Genomic DNA, 13,396 nt, shown 5'->3' on the forward strand with positions numbered 1-13,396 from the left:
TGGAGAGGCAAGTTCTGAAAGATTCATAACAGGAGCATACAGATAATTGCAAGCTTAGGGTCTTGTGCGGGAAATGTGTGAAAAAAGCCCTTTACTACTGCAACTGTGCAAGTGCATGAAAAACAATAAGACATTTCAGTTGAAGAAGCCGACAGAGAGCCGCGAGGAAGCCAAGCCGTACCTCCCACACAAACACACTCTTATAAGTTACCTCATCTTTCATAATCTAGCCCCCATCTCCCCCCTCTCCTCACCGCGACGACACACATCCATGATGAGCCTCTGCTCTTATGTCTGAGTAGGTGTGTGGCATTGAGGATGTTTTTAGTTCTTTAATTTTTCAGTCTTTCTTTTCTTGTTTTTTTTCGTGTTGTGGTGGGTTGCAGCTTGGCCAGAACACTGTGTGCTGACAGATGTATTCTCACCATTAATTCAAAGGCCTCCACCAATCCCCAGCCGCCTCAGAGTGCTGTTGCCTAGCAACCACATAGTGTGATGTAAGGAGGTGTGCTGCTGAGGGGCCAAGGTAGACGGCTCCGATCGCATTCTCATCAGGAGCCATCAGTCTGCCAAAGGCCATCTTCTCGCCGATGTGTTGGTGATAATGACTGTAGTGATTCATTGATGAGTGCTCTCCACGACACAATGACCAGTGTTAGTCCTGCTGTTTGTAGCACGATATCACGTTCTTCAAAGCTGACACATATGTTGGTATCTGCTTTTATTTTTCTAAAACAGTCATTTACATTACAATGAAACACAATTGGAAAAAAGTCATAGTTCAAAAACAATTCATGGAGATTTCCTTTGGAATGCTAGTTTGTGTGTGGTTATTTATCATCTGTATATATTTTGACAGCTTTTCTGATGCCAACATAAACCTCCATTGTAACATTTGAATTTGTCTCTAACCCATGGATGATCAGGCAAGTTGGCTCCAGTATTGTGGCTTAGAGTAGTTCATATTTTAAGGATCATTTGGTGTCCAGTTTCTGTCCAAACTCCTTGATGGTGTCCGTGGCCTTGTCTGCAGCTTTTCCTATGGCTGCTTGGGTCTGTCTGCTGGCATCTTGAGCAGCTTTAAAGAGTCAGAGTGAAGCAGAAGAGAAATATTCACTTATTACCTGGGTCAGAGTACAAAAGTTGTTTTGGTTGACTGGAATTAGACTTAAGTCTTTGTTAGTAACTCACATAGGAAATCTCCAACTGGAACCATTTTGAAGAGCTTTAAAATCACACGAGTAGAGCCGCAGTGCTATATATAACATGCTCATTTAAAAAAATGAGTGATTTAAGGAACTAATCTTTTATCGACATTCAATCACTTCCATTTTTTATACCCTCTAACAGCTTGACTCTGCCATTCATGACTTATCTGCTGACTTATCATATTCCTACTACCCCATAATGAAGATTTAAAGACAGAGGAGTGGGCTCAGTACCTGTGTTGGCTGTTTCTTTGGAGGAGTCTGCCACCTGCTGCACAACTTCTTGAGTTGCTTGCACTGAAAAAAAAAGTGTCAGATTTTATATAGTGTACATCCTGTGTTATTTTACAGCTGTAGTTCTACCTGCGGCGTCTGTGACTCCTTTCGCAGCCGAGTGGCTCGTGCCTTTTAGGCTCTCAAAGGACTTCTTGAACGAGGCCATCGCTCCTGTGTTTGTCCCTTAAACATCCACACATCCGTCTGCGGCAGCAGCGGCTGGGTTGGCTGTTTAATACCCTCTGTCTGAGGCCGACACCCCCGACCCTGCACGTTCCATCTGGATTAACTCACAAAACCTGCCCAAAGACCTGATCAGACTGGCATCCCAACTATGCCAGTGTCCTACCAGGGCCCAGAGCCCACTCAGCAGATTCTACAAATCCTGTGGTCCAAACGACCCCCAAACAAGCATGTGAGTATCGTACATAATAGGAACTCATTTGAATCAACAGGAAAACTGAAATGGTTACAAGAGGTTTCAAATCCAACGAGTGATCAATACTAAACAACAAAAACAGATGGTTTCTTTTTTTTACTTTTTATTTACAGAGGATTTGTATGTCTGGCTTAACACATAAACCTTAATATTGACAAGTCCTGCAATTTAAAGCACATTTTGATATGACAACCATTATGATGTCAAGACATGATATATTGACTTGTTAAACTCTTCAGTACACACAAACACACGCACGCACACAAACATGTATACTCTGTCCATTTCTAACAGATAGTTTACTGGAATGATTTTCACAGGCAACTATAAAGATACAATTTAAAAAACTCTTAACTTCAAAAACAGTCAAATAAATCTCCAAAGAAATGCAAAAAAGAAAAGACCCACAAACAGGCATTGTCGACACTTAAGGGAATATTATTGTAATCTTATCTGCTTGCAACCGGACATATTTATTTTTTCACTCCCAATGTCTCATTGGAAGATGATGAACATCTATTGCACATTTCTAAATACAGATACACACAAGTACAAAGTCACAAGCCCCGGCTCTGGTCTCATTTCATTGGGAGGGAGTCAAGGAAATGAGACTGAGAGGACAAATCCTACATCTCAATAAATACCTACACCCAACACATTACATTTATAACATGACATTTACAATATAGAATAATAAAAGATTTGTCTTGAAGGAAGAACTTTTTCAGTGGGAATGCTTGTCTTTTTCGTTGTATTTTTTTGCAACGGGGTATAATTATAATAGTTTCAGCATTTGTCCTTTTTATTATTAGAAATATTATTGTGCTGCTGGTTGGATGGTGGCTTGGAATGGTGATTTTTTTTTTTTTTTTTACGCTTCTGGCTCGTAGTCCTGGCTCTCCTGGGAAAAGAAAAGAGCAGATTTTCAGTGACAGGAAGGTCACGTCAGCAGCAAGGTGAACTAAAATCCTAATTTAAATCCTCACTCTAGGACTTTCATTGAAATTGAGTCACAATTGAAGGAGACTGTATATGACAGAGGGTTTATGGGAAGACATGACAGCTCTGTGATAGATGGATGATAGATAGATAGATGGATAGATAGATAGATAGATAGATAGATAGATAGAAGGGTCAGTGTCTCTCTGCAGCCTGCAGAGGGCAGCACAACTCTACAGCAGCCTCAAGGAGGAGTCGTGAGCACAATCCCTTCATCCTTGTAACCCTGCACACTCCTCCTCCTCCTCTTCCTCCTTCTCCTCCTCCTCCTCCTCCTCCTCCTCCTCACACATGACCATGAAAAAAACCCACAACACCGCCTCCAGGAATGTACAATAGTCTTGGGTCATCTTCTGCAGCAACAGATTCGTGTGCACATACGGGGTGGGCAGTTTTTTTTTTGTTTTTTTTCAAATACATTCACATGTAGGTTCAGCTCACTGTGCAGCAGTCAAGACTCCATATTTACAGCAATGCAGGGAGACCCTGACATTACCCACAATGCAACAAGGCAGAGAGCGTCATCACCACACCCATTCAGGCAGAGCGAGCACATTGCTGGTGTAGCAGAAGATGGGGGAGGGGAACGAGATGCAGAGGAGGGGGAGAGAGATGGAGGAGGACACGGATGATACAAGCTCCTGAGAAATTCACTTTTAACATGCATCTCAGGAAATATTCGGATTCTTTCCGTCGAATGCGTTAATCCACAAGTAGGCGAGAATGAGGAGGGAAAATTCGAGTTGAAAACATTATAACAGATCATGTAATATCTAATATTAAATCCTTCCACCGATATTTCCATATTAACATGAATTTGACCCGTTTCTCCTTTAAATATTACACCTGTTTAGGATCAGTTTTCAGAGCAGTGGATCCGACACGGTTAGTCTCGCTCCTGGCAGCCAAACTCCAAAAATAGCCATCTGTGTCAGACTCACATCCTACCTCCGCTCACACACGACACACACCCGACATTGTGTGTAGGTAGGTGGTGCTATATTCACTATACAACTGGCTCGTTAAACCCACCATTTTTATCTCCAGAGGCAAGAAGAATTACCTCAGCGAGAGCCGCAGTGTTTGTGTGGGACACAAGTGGAGGGCAAGTGTGAAGTGCTATTGAAATGCAATCCATGTAAAATGAGTAACCGCACAGAGCTGCTGAATACTGATGAGTGAATCTGTTTCCCCGCTATATGTGAATGGACTCCTCCTCGCTGCCTGTGGCCTGACTGACGCTTTGTTTTCTCAAGCTTTTTGTGTGTGACGTACAAAGAGGAAAAAACGTGATTTGATTTGAACACTGAGACCTGAGAGATGCACGAATGTAGAGCAGACACTGTGTCGTGTTGGCTGAATACCTGCTGGGTCTCATCATATGTCTCTCCTTCTGGCTCCAGCATTGCCTCTCCCTGGCCCTCCATGGCCTCCTGTCCATACTCCTCAGGCTGCACAAAGACAGAGCGAAAAGGGAATAAATGAAAAACAGTTCCATCCTTACGTGTTTCTGCACAAGTGTGGATTTCTATCCTCAAATTGTGATGATTTGCAGGGAGCTCCATGGTCTCCATGGTCTCGTTTTACGGCACAATAAAAATAAAACATAGTTTTATTGATTAAAGGATCAGTATCATTTTTCAAACAGCAGGCTACACATTTTTCTTGGTTCTATTTCCAGCTGCGTATATTTTCAACAGTGGGAAGTTGTTTGTGGGATAAATAAACTACAGTAACATCGTGGACAGCAGTGAAATTGGCTTTGTCCGGCTTTGGACTCACGTTAGTAGACAACTCATTGTTTATTTCACTATTTTGATCACAAAGGAACAAAGAGACAGATGTTGTCCTTATCCATATTGTACCACTGTCTGAGGTCTTTGTGAGACAGACAGCCCTCCGTCTTTGCAGCACCTGCTACTACAAGGCGTTGAAAACAAAGCTAGTGGGTCGCCGCACATTTATTTTTAAACCCGGCACTAATCAAGTCAATTAGGTCAGAGAAGACGAGGCCATAATCCCATGTGCTGTATCAAGCTGGTGTAAGTCCATCAACATGATTAGCATGGCCTTACAAACCTCCACTAAAATACATTGATCAGTATGATTGTTGCCTGGGACAAAAGGTGGTTTATGTAAATAAATGAGAGGGTAAGTTAAGTTTTGAGTGTGATTTGGCAACCATCTGTATTCAGTGGAGACTCAAAGCAGTATTATAAGATCATGTAGCAACAGTATTGCAACTTTAAAGTATTACAAGTATAATGTCTTGTATAGGTGGATGGATTTAAAGTACAGTATTAGTTCTCTCTTTAAAATGAGTGTATCAGCAGGATAGACTTGACTTAAGTGGATGTACAGCCCAGCTAAATCTGCAACATGCTAAATCTGACATCGTTTGTATATAAAGATAGATGTAGGCTTCTAACTCACCAGCACGCGTGTTCTATTTGAAGTTATTATTGTTCTCTGATGTTTTATTTGTGAATGTGTGACCTAAAGTAACCTGAAGCAAACCAAACTTCCTCCTGCTTTGCAACAATGAAGCCAAGCTATAACGACAAAGGCAGTCCCATGTTGTGCAAGCGATTTCTTTTGGAGCCAGAATCTCTGCTGAAGTCACTGTTTGTCGTATCAATGTCCCATTGAAACGCTCATCTCATCAATCAGCTGTCAGTCATGACGTGTCATCTCAACCCCCCTTTTTTTATAGCATCAAACTAAATGGATCGCTCCATCATACATCTGTGTGAGACAAAAAAAACTACTTTTTTTTACAAAATTTGCTTGACGTGTAGTTTGAGCGCTACCAAGGAGGGGGCGGGGTTTATGACCAGTGAGACATCAGAGGGTGATTGAGATGTTCTGGCTTCACTTTCGGGGAACTGTCCTGCTGTCCATCATTTCGTACAGTCATCGCTCTGCACTTGTGACAACAATGTCAGCAGTTTAACGGCCTGTTGTCAGGTTGTTAAAATGAGTAGTTCTATCAGTCAGACTGCGCCTTCCAGAGAAGGCTTGTTAGAGCAGACAGTCAGATTCACTAGATTAGAGGGTCCAGCTCTGAAGGACAGGACGACACGCTCCTTGTCTCACTAACAGACGGACTGGATGTCAACAAGCTAACAGCACACGAACAGGCCATTTAAAGAGCACAGAAGCAAGACGGGCTGTGATTATAAAAATGTGCATTACTCAAATTAGATTCTTCTTTCTATGTTTGTAGAAAGTAATTTTTTTTCCCCACAGTTCTCGTCTCATCTCCAGGACCTGATTTATGCAGAGACACGAGCAGAGGTCATCAGGACAATGATGTAGTGAAAAAAGAGAGCTGATAGTCCCACAGAGAGACTGTTCAGGTCATTCAAAGGCACCTGAACAATGAAACTAGCCTACGCCTCTTTATTAAAGATTGAGGGCAACTGTGAGTGTAGAGAAGCATGTGTGAAAGAACCATTTATCCCCGAGAGCAGTGTTTCTCAATCCTGGTCCTCGGGACCCACTGCCCTGCATGTTTTAGATGTTTCTCTGCTCCAACACACCTGATTCAAATGGTCAGGAAGCACAGCAGAAGCCTGATATTGACCCATTTATTTAAAATCAGGTGTGTTGGAGCGAGGAAAGTTATAAAACATGCAGGGCAGTGGGTCCCCAGGACCACGATTGAGGAACACTGCTCCAGAGACCTGAAATTCAGGAACACAGCTAGTATAAAACAAGGCCAGTGCGTATTTATCATTAAATGGATGGAAAATAAATGGAAATTCATTCCTTTTTGAATTACTCTTCATAAACAATGTAAAAATCATCTTAAAAAAACCTTATGGCAAGCTACAGAAAGTGTCTCTGCTGATGGCTGATGAATAAAATAAATGTAATGCAGACTACAAACTTGTGCACATTAATCAGGCGTATAAATCTTGGCTTGTGCCACAGCCACTGTCCAGAGTCTAATGGAAACAGATTACAGGGACTCGCCAACTGTAAGTGAGCGCTGCATCGGGAACCGATCAGGTTTCTCTTTCTCTTGCAGAAGCACTGTGCCATGTGTGAGCAAACATCAACGGGCTCAGTGGAGATTAACAGTGAGCTGTTGCCGCACCGTCACCATGCATGTACCGGGCAGGCATGTTGACGTTGTACATACGTTCATGTCGGAGGGGAACTCGTCCTTCTTCATCAGGCCAGTGGCAGCAGCGATGTTCCCCATAGCCCCAGTGGTTTTCTCGGCCACTGTAGAGTCACATACAAGTGTCATGTATTCACACACACACACACACACATAAACATACATACAACTTACTGTAATTATCTAAAGGTTTGACAAACAGTGGTAAAAACTCACCTGTGCCCACACTGTCTTTGGCCTTGTTACCTAAATGAACAAGAAAAAGACACAAGTTAGCAAAATCAACATTTCATATATTATTTCCTGTGTGTGTATGAAGGGATTCTATGATTCATCCGCTCCACACAGTCTAAATATCCCTCAATACACTATTTTTAAGTGACTCGTTCTTTCACTAACCTGACAAGTCAGCCGTGATTTGTGACTTACTGACGTTATAGTTTACTAAAACAATGAAAAGCAGCAGTAAATTCTGTTCACACCATGATAAACCTGACGTATAAATGAAGCCCCCTGATGAAAAACTTCACCGTTCAAAGTTTACAGCACAGCAGAGTAATCACAGCTTCTCTCTGCCGTTATTGAAAGGCCTTATTAAACCTTGTGGCCGATTTCAACCACAACCACAGGCATTGTTCAATTCTCTGGCCTTCTGCAGATGTCATCAATCTACACTGCACTCCGTCGAGCTATTTGGGCAATCTACTGAGAGCTCAGTGGTTCTGATCACTCAAGCCTTGTCATCCTCTCCACTCTCGGCAGTCACATGCCTTATTGGTCCCTGAAGACGTTTAAAAACCAACTGAGGAGAAACAAAAGAATGAAGAAGGGCAGAAGCGTCTCTACAGAAGGCCAGTCTGAAAAGCATAAGACACATGGACGAGACGCCATACAAATGATGACAGCTGTAGTTGTTATATCTGAAAAACATGTGTTTCATTGAACAAAACAATAGGATAAACCATAACCAGTCTTATAACTTCAATAAAGTGGGATCAAATCTCAAATAAAGCTGAACAGAATGAAATAATGTACTATATGGTAAAATCCTATAGTCTTTAATGGATCAGTGAGGCAAAATTTGATTTTGTGAACCTTACCTGGGTAAATTGTTTTTTGTTAACGAGCTTTTGTTAATTAACAGGGGAGTTTTCACTCTTTTCTTTTTATTCAGGACAATGTCTGAATTCCCACCATTTTCTTTATAAAGTAATTTCTTTGTTTCCCCCATCATAGTTTTTCTAGGTAAAACAGAAAATGGTGACATTTCAAAAAATTGTTGTTTATCACTTTTAATGGTACGGACTATTTTAGCTGAGCGATGCAGCTCAATGCAAAACAACATCATTTCTCTGTTGTCAGCTGAGAAACGAACGTTGGCATCAAAGTGATGATGTAAGTGAAACAGATGTGGGCAATAGTGTAATTAACTGTCATATACTGACACTGACGGGGTGTGACTGTGAGGTTTCACCAAAGAATAAAGACACTTGCATTTCAAAATAATACTGTGTGTAAATATCCCACTGAGTCATAGACAAACGCTCTGTGAATGAGACTGTTGTGACGTTAAATGGCATCTAGTACAGCAGGGTTTTCTCACTGCCGCCACTCCTTCTTGTCTTACTCAGCTCAGCTGGGAGGGCGGTCTGCAGCAGCAGCAGCAGCAGCCGCTGTCAAAAGGTGGGCCACAGACCTATCAGAGCTCTCCTACCCCTCCTCCAAGAGGAGCCTTCAAGCAAATCATACGCCGCTTTCTAGGGCACCACCATGCTCTACAAGCAGCCCAGAAGCACACAGATGCCAAAGAAATGCGCTTCCTGTGTGCAGCAGGCAAAAGGCAAGTAGAGGGGCGTAGAAACATGCAGAGCCTGTACATGCTGTGACATGTTCAGCTGCGCTGACGTGTGACAGGGACACGGTGTGCAATATGTGGACGTAATTAGACTCCATCTCTACTGCAGACACATCTGACAACTTCATCCGGAGTTTTCTCCTGAATTCACCCACAGCAGATGAATCGGTGAATCGATGCTACGAGATCGGGGCCCATGTTTACTGAAAACAGTTTTAAAATAAATAGGTTTCCTTTTAGTTTCCTTTTAATATGTTTCCCCACCATGTTTCTATGAACAACAAACCAGTCAGAGTCTGTAGTTTGCACTTAAATCGTATTACTCAAGCTAAAAGAGTGCACTGTCCTGAAAAGACAGGAGTGAACAGAGGAGTCCTCCATTTGTTACAATGTGCACTTTCTCCATGAGATTTGACTAATTCTTACATACTGGAGCTTAAAATGGTTATTACCTCAAGCTGGGAGGTGCACTTCATGTAAGATAAAACAATTAGTCCATTAACAGACAATGTTTTAGCAACTATTTTGACCATTTACTTGAAAATGGCCTGAAAATCCTGACGCTATGTGTAGATATCTAAAGGTGAGGAAACCATGATGAATTTAAATTGAAATTTTGAACAATTCAATATTCATCAACATGTAACTTAAGTCAGAATTTCTGATTCGTGGTTATAATACTTTTTTTCAACATTTTAATTCACGAATATTGAGATAGACGAATAAGCATGTATCATTGTCCAGCTACACACAGGTGGCCTTTACAGGTGGAGCACAACAGAAACTGAAGTACGATATGAGAAAAATGGAAAATGAGAGATTTTATTTGCCGATTTTTTTTTTTTTTTTTTTGCCCTGCTGCATTTTCAGGAGTCTGTCTACCTCCACAGCACGCGTGCGCTCCTAAATCATGATTTAAAGATGTTAAACGGGGTCAATAATCTCATTCACAGCCTCTAAACTGTGTGGAAGTGTGTAATGGTGTTACATTACAAATTAGGCAGCCTTTGGCCCGTGGCTCCAGGAGGTGATCACAGGGCTTAGGCTGTTTACCAATCTGCTGCCACAAAATACACGGACATGTGGCAAGAGCTGCTCCCACCATCCTGCTGCCCCACCCCCACCCGCGTTCCCATCTCCTGCCTGTCGCCCAGAAAAGTCAAGACGAGAGAGAAAAGGACACTCAGATCCTCACATAGTGTACATCCATATCCCAGTGTATCATCAAACAGGCCATTTTCAGAGGAGAGAAGTAGAAGCACGTGTATAAAAAGTCCTGGCATTATTTGACATTATTGTGCCTCTTTTACGTGTCTGACTATGACACTGACCCATACATGATTAAGACCGTTTACTGTTGCTATAGTAAATGAACCAAAGAAACTAACGCCACACATTTACTCCACTAACACAAATATGGTGACATAGTTATAACTGTTAGTTCATTGTAACTGTATTACCATGTTGAACAAAACCAGGCTGCAGGTTTAGTGAACACATACTGGAAGCAGCCAATTACCAAGCCAGTGAAGAAAGCTATTGTATAATTTAACCATTTGTTTCAGGACGTATGGAAATGCTGCATGAGCTAAATCATTTTTGTTGCTCCCTGTGCTTGGAGCAGGGGTCTCAGATGAGTGAGTGTGAGTGTGAGTGTGTGTGTGTGTGTGTGTGTGTGAGAGGGAGCGATTTGCATGTAAATAATCTTACCTACAAACATTACTCCTTCTTTAGTCTTTTCAGCTGCAACTGCAACTCCTTCCTTGGTCTTCTCTGCAGCCACAGCCATCCCTTCTTTCGCTTTAGACAAACCCTTCATAAACACATCCATCTTGGCCAAGCTACTGTGGAGAGATGGACCAGAGGTGCGTCAGTCACAGTCACAGCAGCTGACCGTGAACACATGACACATTTTTAGTGTGTTTTTATACATGAATGTCATTTGATTGCAAACATTATTCAATTATTATCGAGATGTAAATCGATCAGCCACAACATTAAAACCAGGAATATGTTGTAATGTTGTGACCCAGTGGTTGAAGTAGACCAGTAATATCATTTCTCAGTGTGCACTATGTGATATTCACACATGAGATTCTCATGAGAATCTAGTGTTTTATTATCGTCTAGATTTATTTTTATTGTTAAACTACAACAATATCTATTGGAACATTTTTTTTTTTTTTTTTTTTACTAATTAAGTGATATTCACTGACTTTTTTGTGGACAGGACAGGACACAAAATGGACTGTGTTACTAAATCATTAAACACAAAATTATTGAACATTTTAGTCAATAAAAGCTACCAGAAGATGTTACTGATAACTGTTCACAACAGTTATTTATTTATTGAAATATTGAAAAAAATAATAAAAAACTGTACTTATGTTATACATTTTACGATTTTAAAATTCAAGCATGCAGTGATGCTGTTAACTACAAATAAGTCAGTGAATATAACTTAATTCGTAAAAACGTTCCAATAGATATCGTTCTTGTTTAACAATAAAATTAAAACCTCTGGACATTAGACATTGAACGTTAAATCATGTTAGAAAAATGTGTAACATGAGTCCAGCCTTTAGGTATTTTAATATGGAATCAATATTTTTTTTTAAATAGATTATGTGAACATCGGTATCATCCTCTGGTGTCTTTTATCTACTGAAAATGTTCATAATTTTGTGTATAATGATTTAGTACTGGCAGACATACACGCCTCATATGGATAAGGAGAGTAATGACATTTCCTTTTCCTATTTCACACCCATTATTGTATATCGTCCTTACACATATTCCTTTTTTTTTATGAGTACATTGTTATTTCAGGTCATTTCTATCTACATTTCCTATTCATCTATTCATTTTCTGCACAGAATATTATAAAAGCAGACAGACAAGCCCACATTTATTGACTTGGGTTATGTATAAGACAATGACACCTTTGTATCCTTGTATCCCGACCATCATCCAACTAAATTAAAACAGGATTTTACTAAAATGTGGTTGCCATTTGTCTTTCTTTAATCCTGATACATTACTTCAGTCAACAATGTTCACTTGCTTTCATTTAATACTGCATTATATTATTATTTTTTGTTTTACACATATTTTTAATCATGCATGTGTTCACACACTGATCCACAACCTTTATTAAAACAGATGACCGGTTTTATTGTAATGGATGATCGGTCTCACTGTGACTATGTTTTAGATGTATGTTTTAAAGAAGGCAGCAGCGCCTCCTGTGGCAGGCAGCGGGAGCTGCAGCCGTCAGTGTGTAGTAAAAGCCGTGGATGTGCTCACTCATGCGTTCAACCTCCCGTTTCACGTCCTCGTCAATGCATGAAATATTCAGCGGCCAAAAGATTTGAATGGAATGGTTAATTGTGTGATGTGCTCATTAATTATTGCTCGCCTGAAATGCTACTCTGTGTGAGACGGAGACAGAGACAGAGACAGAGACACGGGACAAAAAAAGCCCAGGCCCTTGTTCGCACATTACTGTACACTACGAGGACTTAAATCAATAGCGACACAACGTTGCTGGGGGAAGGGAATCACGAAGTCCTGTGCGTGATATTTGCACGGCGCAGAACCGTGAGGATGTGAAACCTGAGCGGAAACATTGTGCTCAGCTGCGGACAGACAGACGGACAGAGAGACAGACAGAGAGACAGACTGACACACTGACAGCTCCATTTCTGCTCTTTCGTCAAACCTCCGTGGCTCCGTCCTACATGTTACGGGTCAAGCGTGAAGATGTCCACCATTTCTCACCAGTGGACATCTTCACCTTTGTCTTCCATACACGGTTATTATTATTATTAAAGGTTAAAGAAGGAGAAGAAGAAGCCACAGGACTCACATCTACACGCACATGCAAGAATGTGATTTCAGTTTTAAAGCTTTATATGACGACGCTCGTTAAATGGTGGTGACCTCTGTGTGTTGTTGTAATAATAATAATGATAATAATGATAATAATAATGAATAAAGGAGAATCAATGAAGAAAACGAGTCCTTACCTATGTACAAATAGCCTTCGACTTGTCCCCTTATGATGGTGTCGCACAGTCGAGTCTAACTATCGCCTGAATGGGAGATATCTTCAAATGATCACTACGTGGGCCTTCCTCGGGATGATCTCCACCAACAGGGACGGCCCCCTTCACGGTGCGGCTGAGACTACCACCCCCACCCCCACACCCCCTCCCTCCCCTCTCTCCGGCTGCCTACACCGCTGATCAGCCTCAGCTGTCACCTACTACAGCACAGGCAGCAAAGAGTTAACAAAGGCACACCACGTCACGTCACTCTACCCCCCCCCCCCCTTTTTTATTTTTTTATTTTTTTATTGCAGCTCTAATTCCAGGTGCCCACATGTAATGTGACTAAAATGGAATACTACATTATAAAGATCCAAAAATGCTCTATAGTCTGGACACACACACACTCCCATTATATACACTCACAGGTGATGATCTGCC

The 13,396-nt window shown here is 41.3% G+C and overlaps 1 protein-coding gene across 2 annotated transcripts; it reads right to left on the reverse strand.

Moving 5' to 3' along the window:
- Window positions 1–2,008: 2,008 nt before the first annotated feature.
- sncb (synuclein, beta) lies at window positions 2,009–13,079 on the reverse strand. Of its 2 annotated transcripts, none has more exons than XM_058650655.1 (6): window positions 12,935–13,079; window positions 10,617–10,747; window positions 7,268–7,297; window positions 7,070–7,155; window positions 4,287–4,373; window positions 2,009–2,824 (listed from the first exon to the last, which is right to left on the reverse strand). In XM_058650655.1, the coding sequence occupies exons 2-6, from the start codon at window positions 10,735–10,737 to the stop codon at window positions 2,795–2,797; spliced, it is 354 nt and encodes a 117-aa protein (XP_058506638.1). In that variant the 5' UTR covers window positions 10,738–10,747; window positions 12,935–13,079; the 3' UTR covers window positions 2,009–2,794. The 2 variants fall into 2 exon arrangements, with proteins under 2 accessions (XP_058506638.1, XP_058506637.1); XM_058650654.1 differs by having other exon boundaries at window positions 10,617–10,750; window positions 12,935–13,077.
- Between the last annotated feature and the right edge of the window lie 317 nt (window positions 13,080–13,396).

This window comes from Solea solea, chromosome 14 (genome assembly GCF_958295425.1).
Source record: "Solea solea chromosome 14, fSolSol10.1, whole genome shotgun sequence".
NCBI classification, from domain to species: Eukaryota; Metazoa; Chordata; class Actinopteri; order Pleuronectiformes; family Soleidae; genus Solea; species Solea solea.

Bases quoted from the DNA above. Each gene is read 5' to 3' on its own strand.
- sncb (XM_058650655.1), bottom strand. From the start codon at position 10,737: ATGGATGTGTTTATGAAGGGTTTGTCTAAAGCGAAAGAAGGGATGGCT. The intron at 7,298-10,616 runs GTAAGATTATTT...TTGTTCATTTAG, and splicing joins AGAAGGAGTAATGTTTGTAG to GTAACAAGGCCAAAGACAGT. The intron at 7,156-7,267 runs GTGAGTTTTTAC...GTGACTCTACAG, and splicing joins CAAAGACAGTGTGGGCACAG to TGGCCGAGAAAACCACTGGG.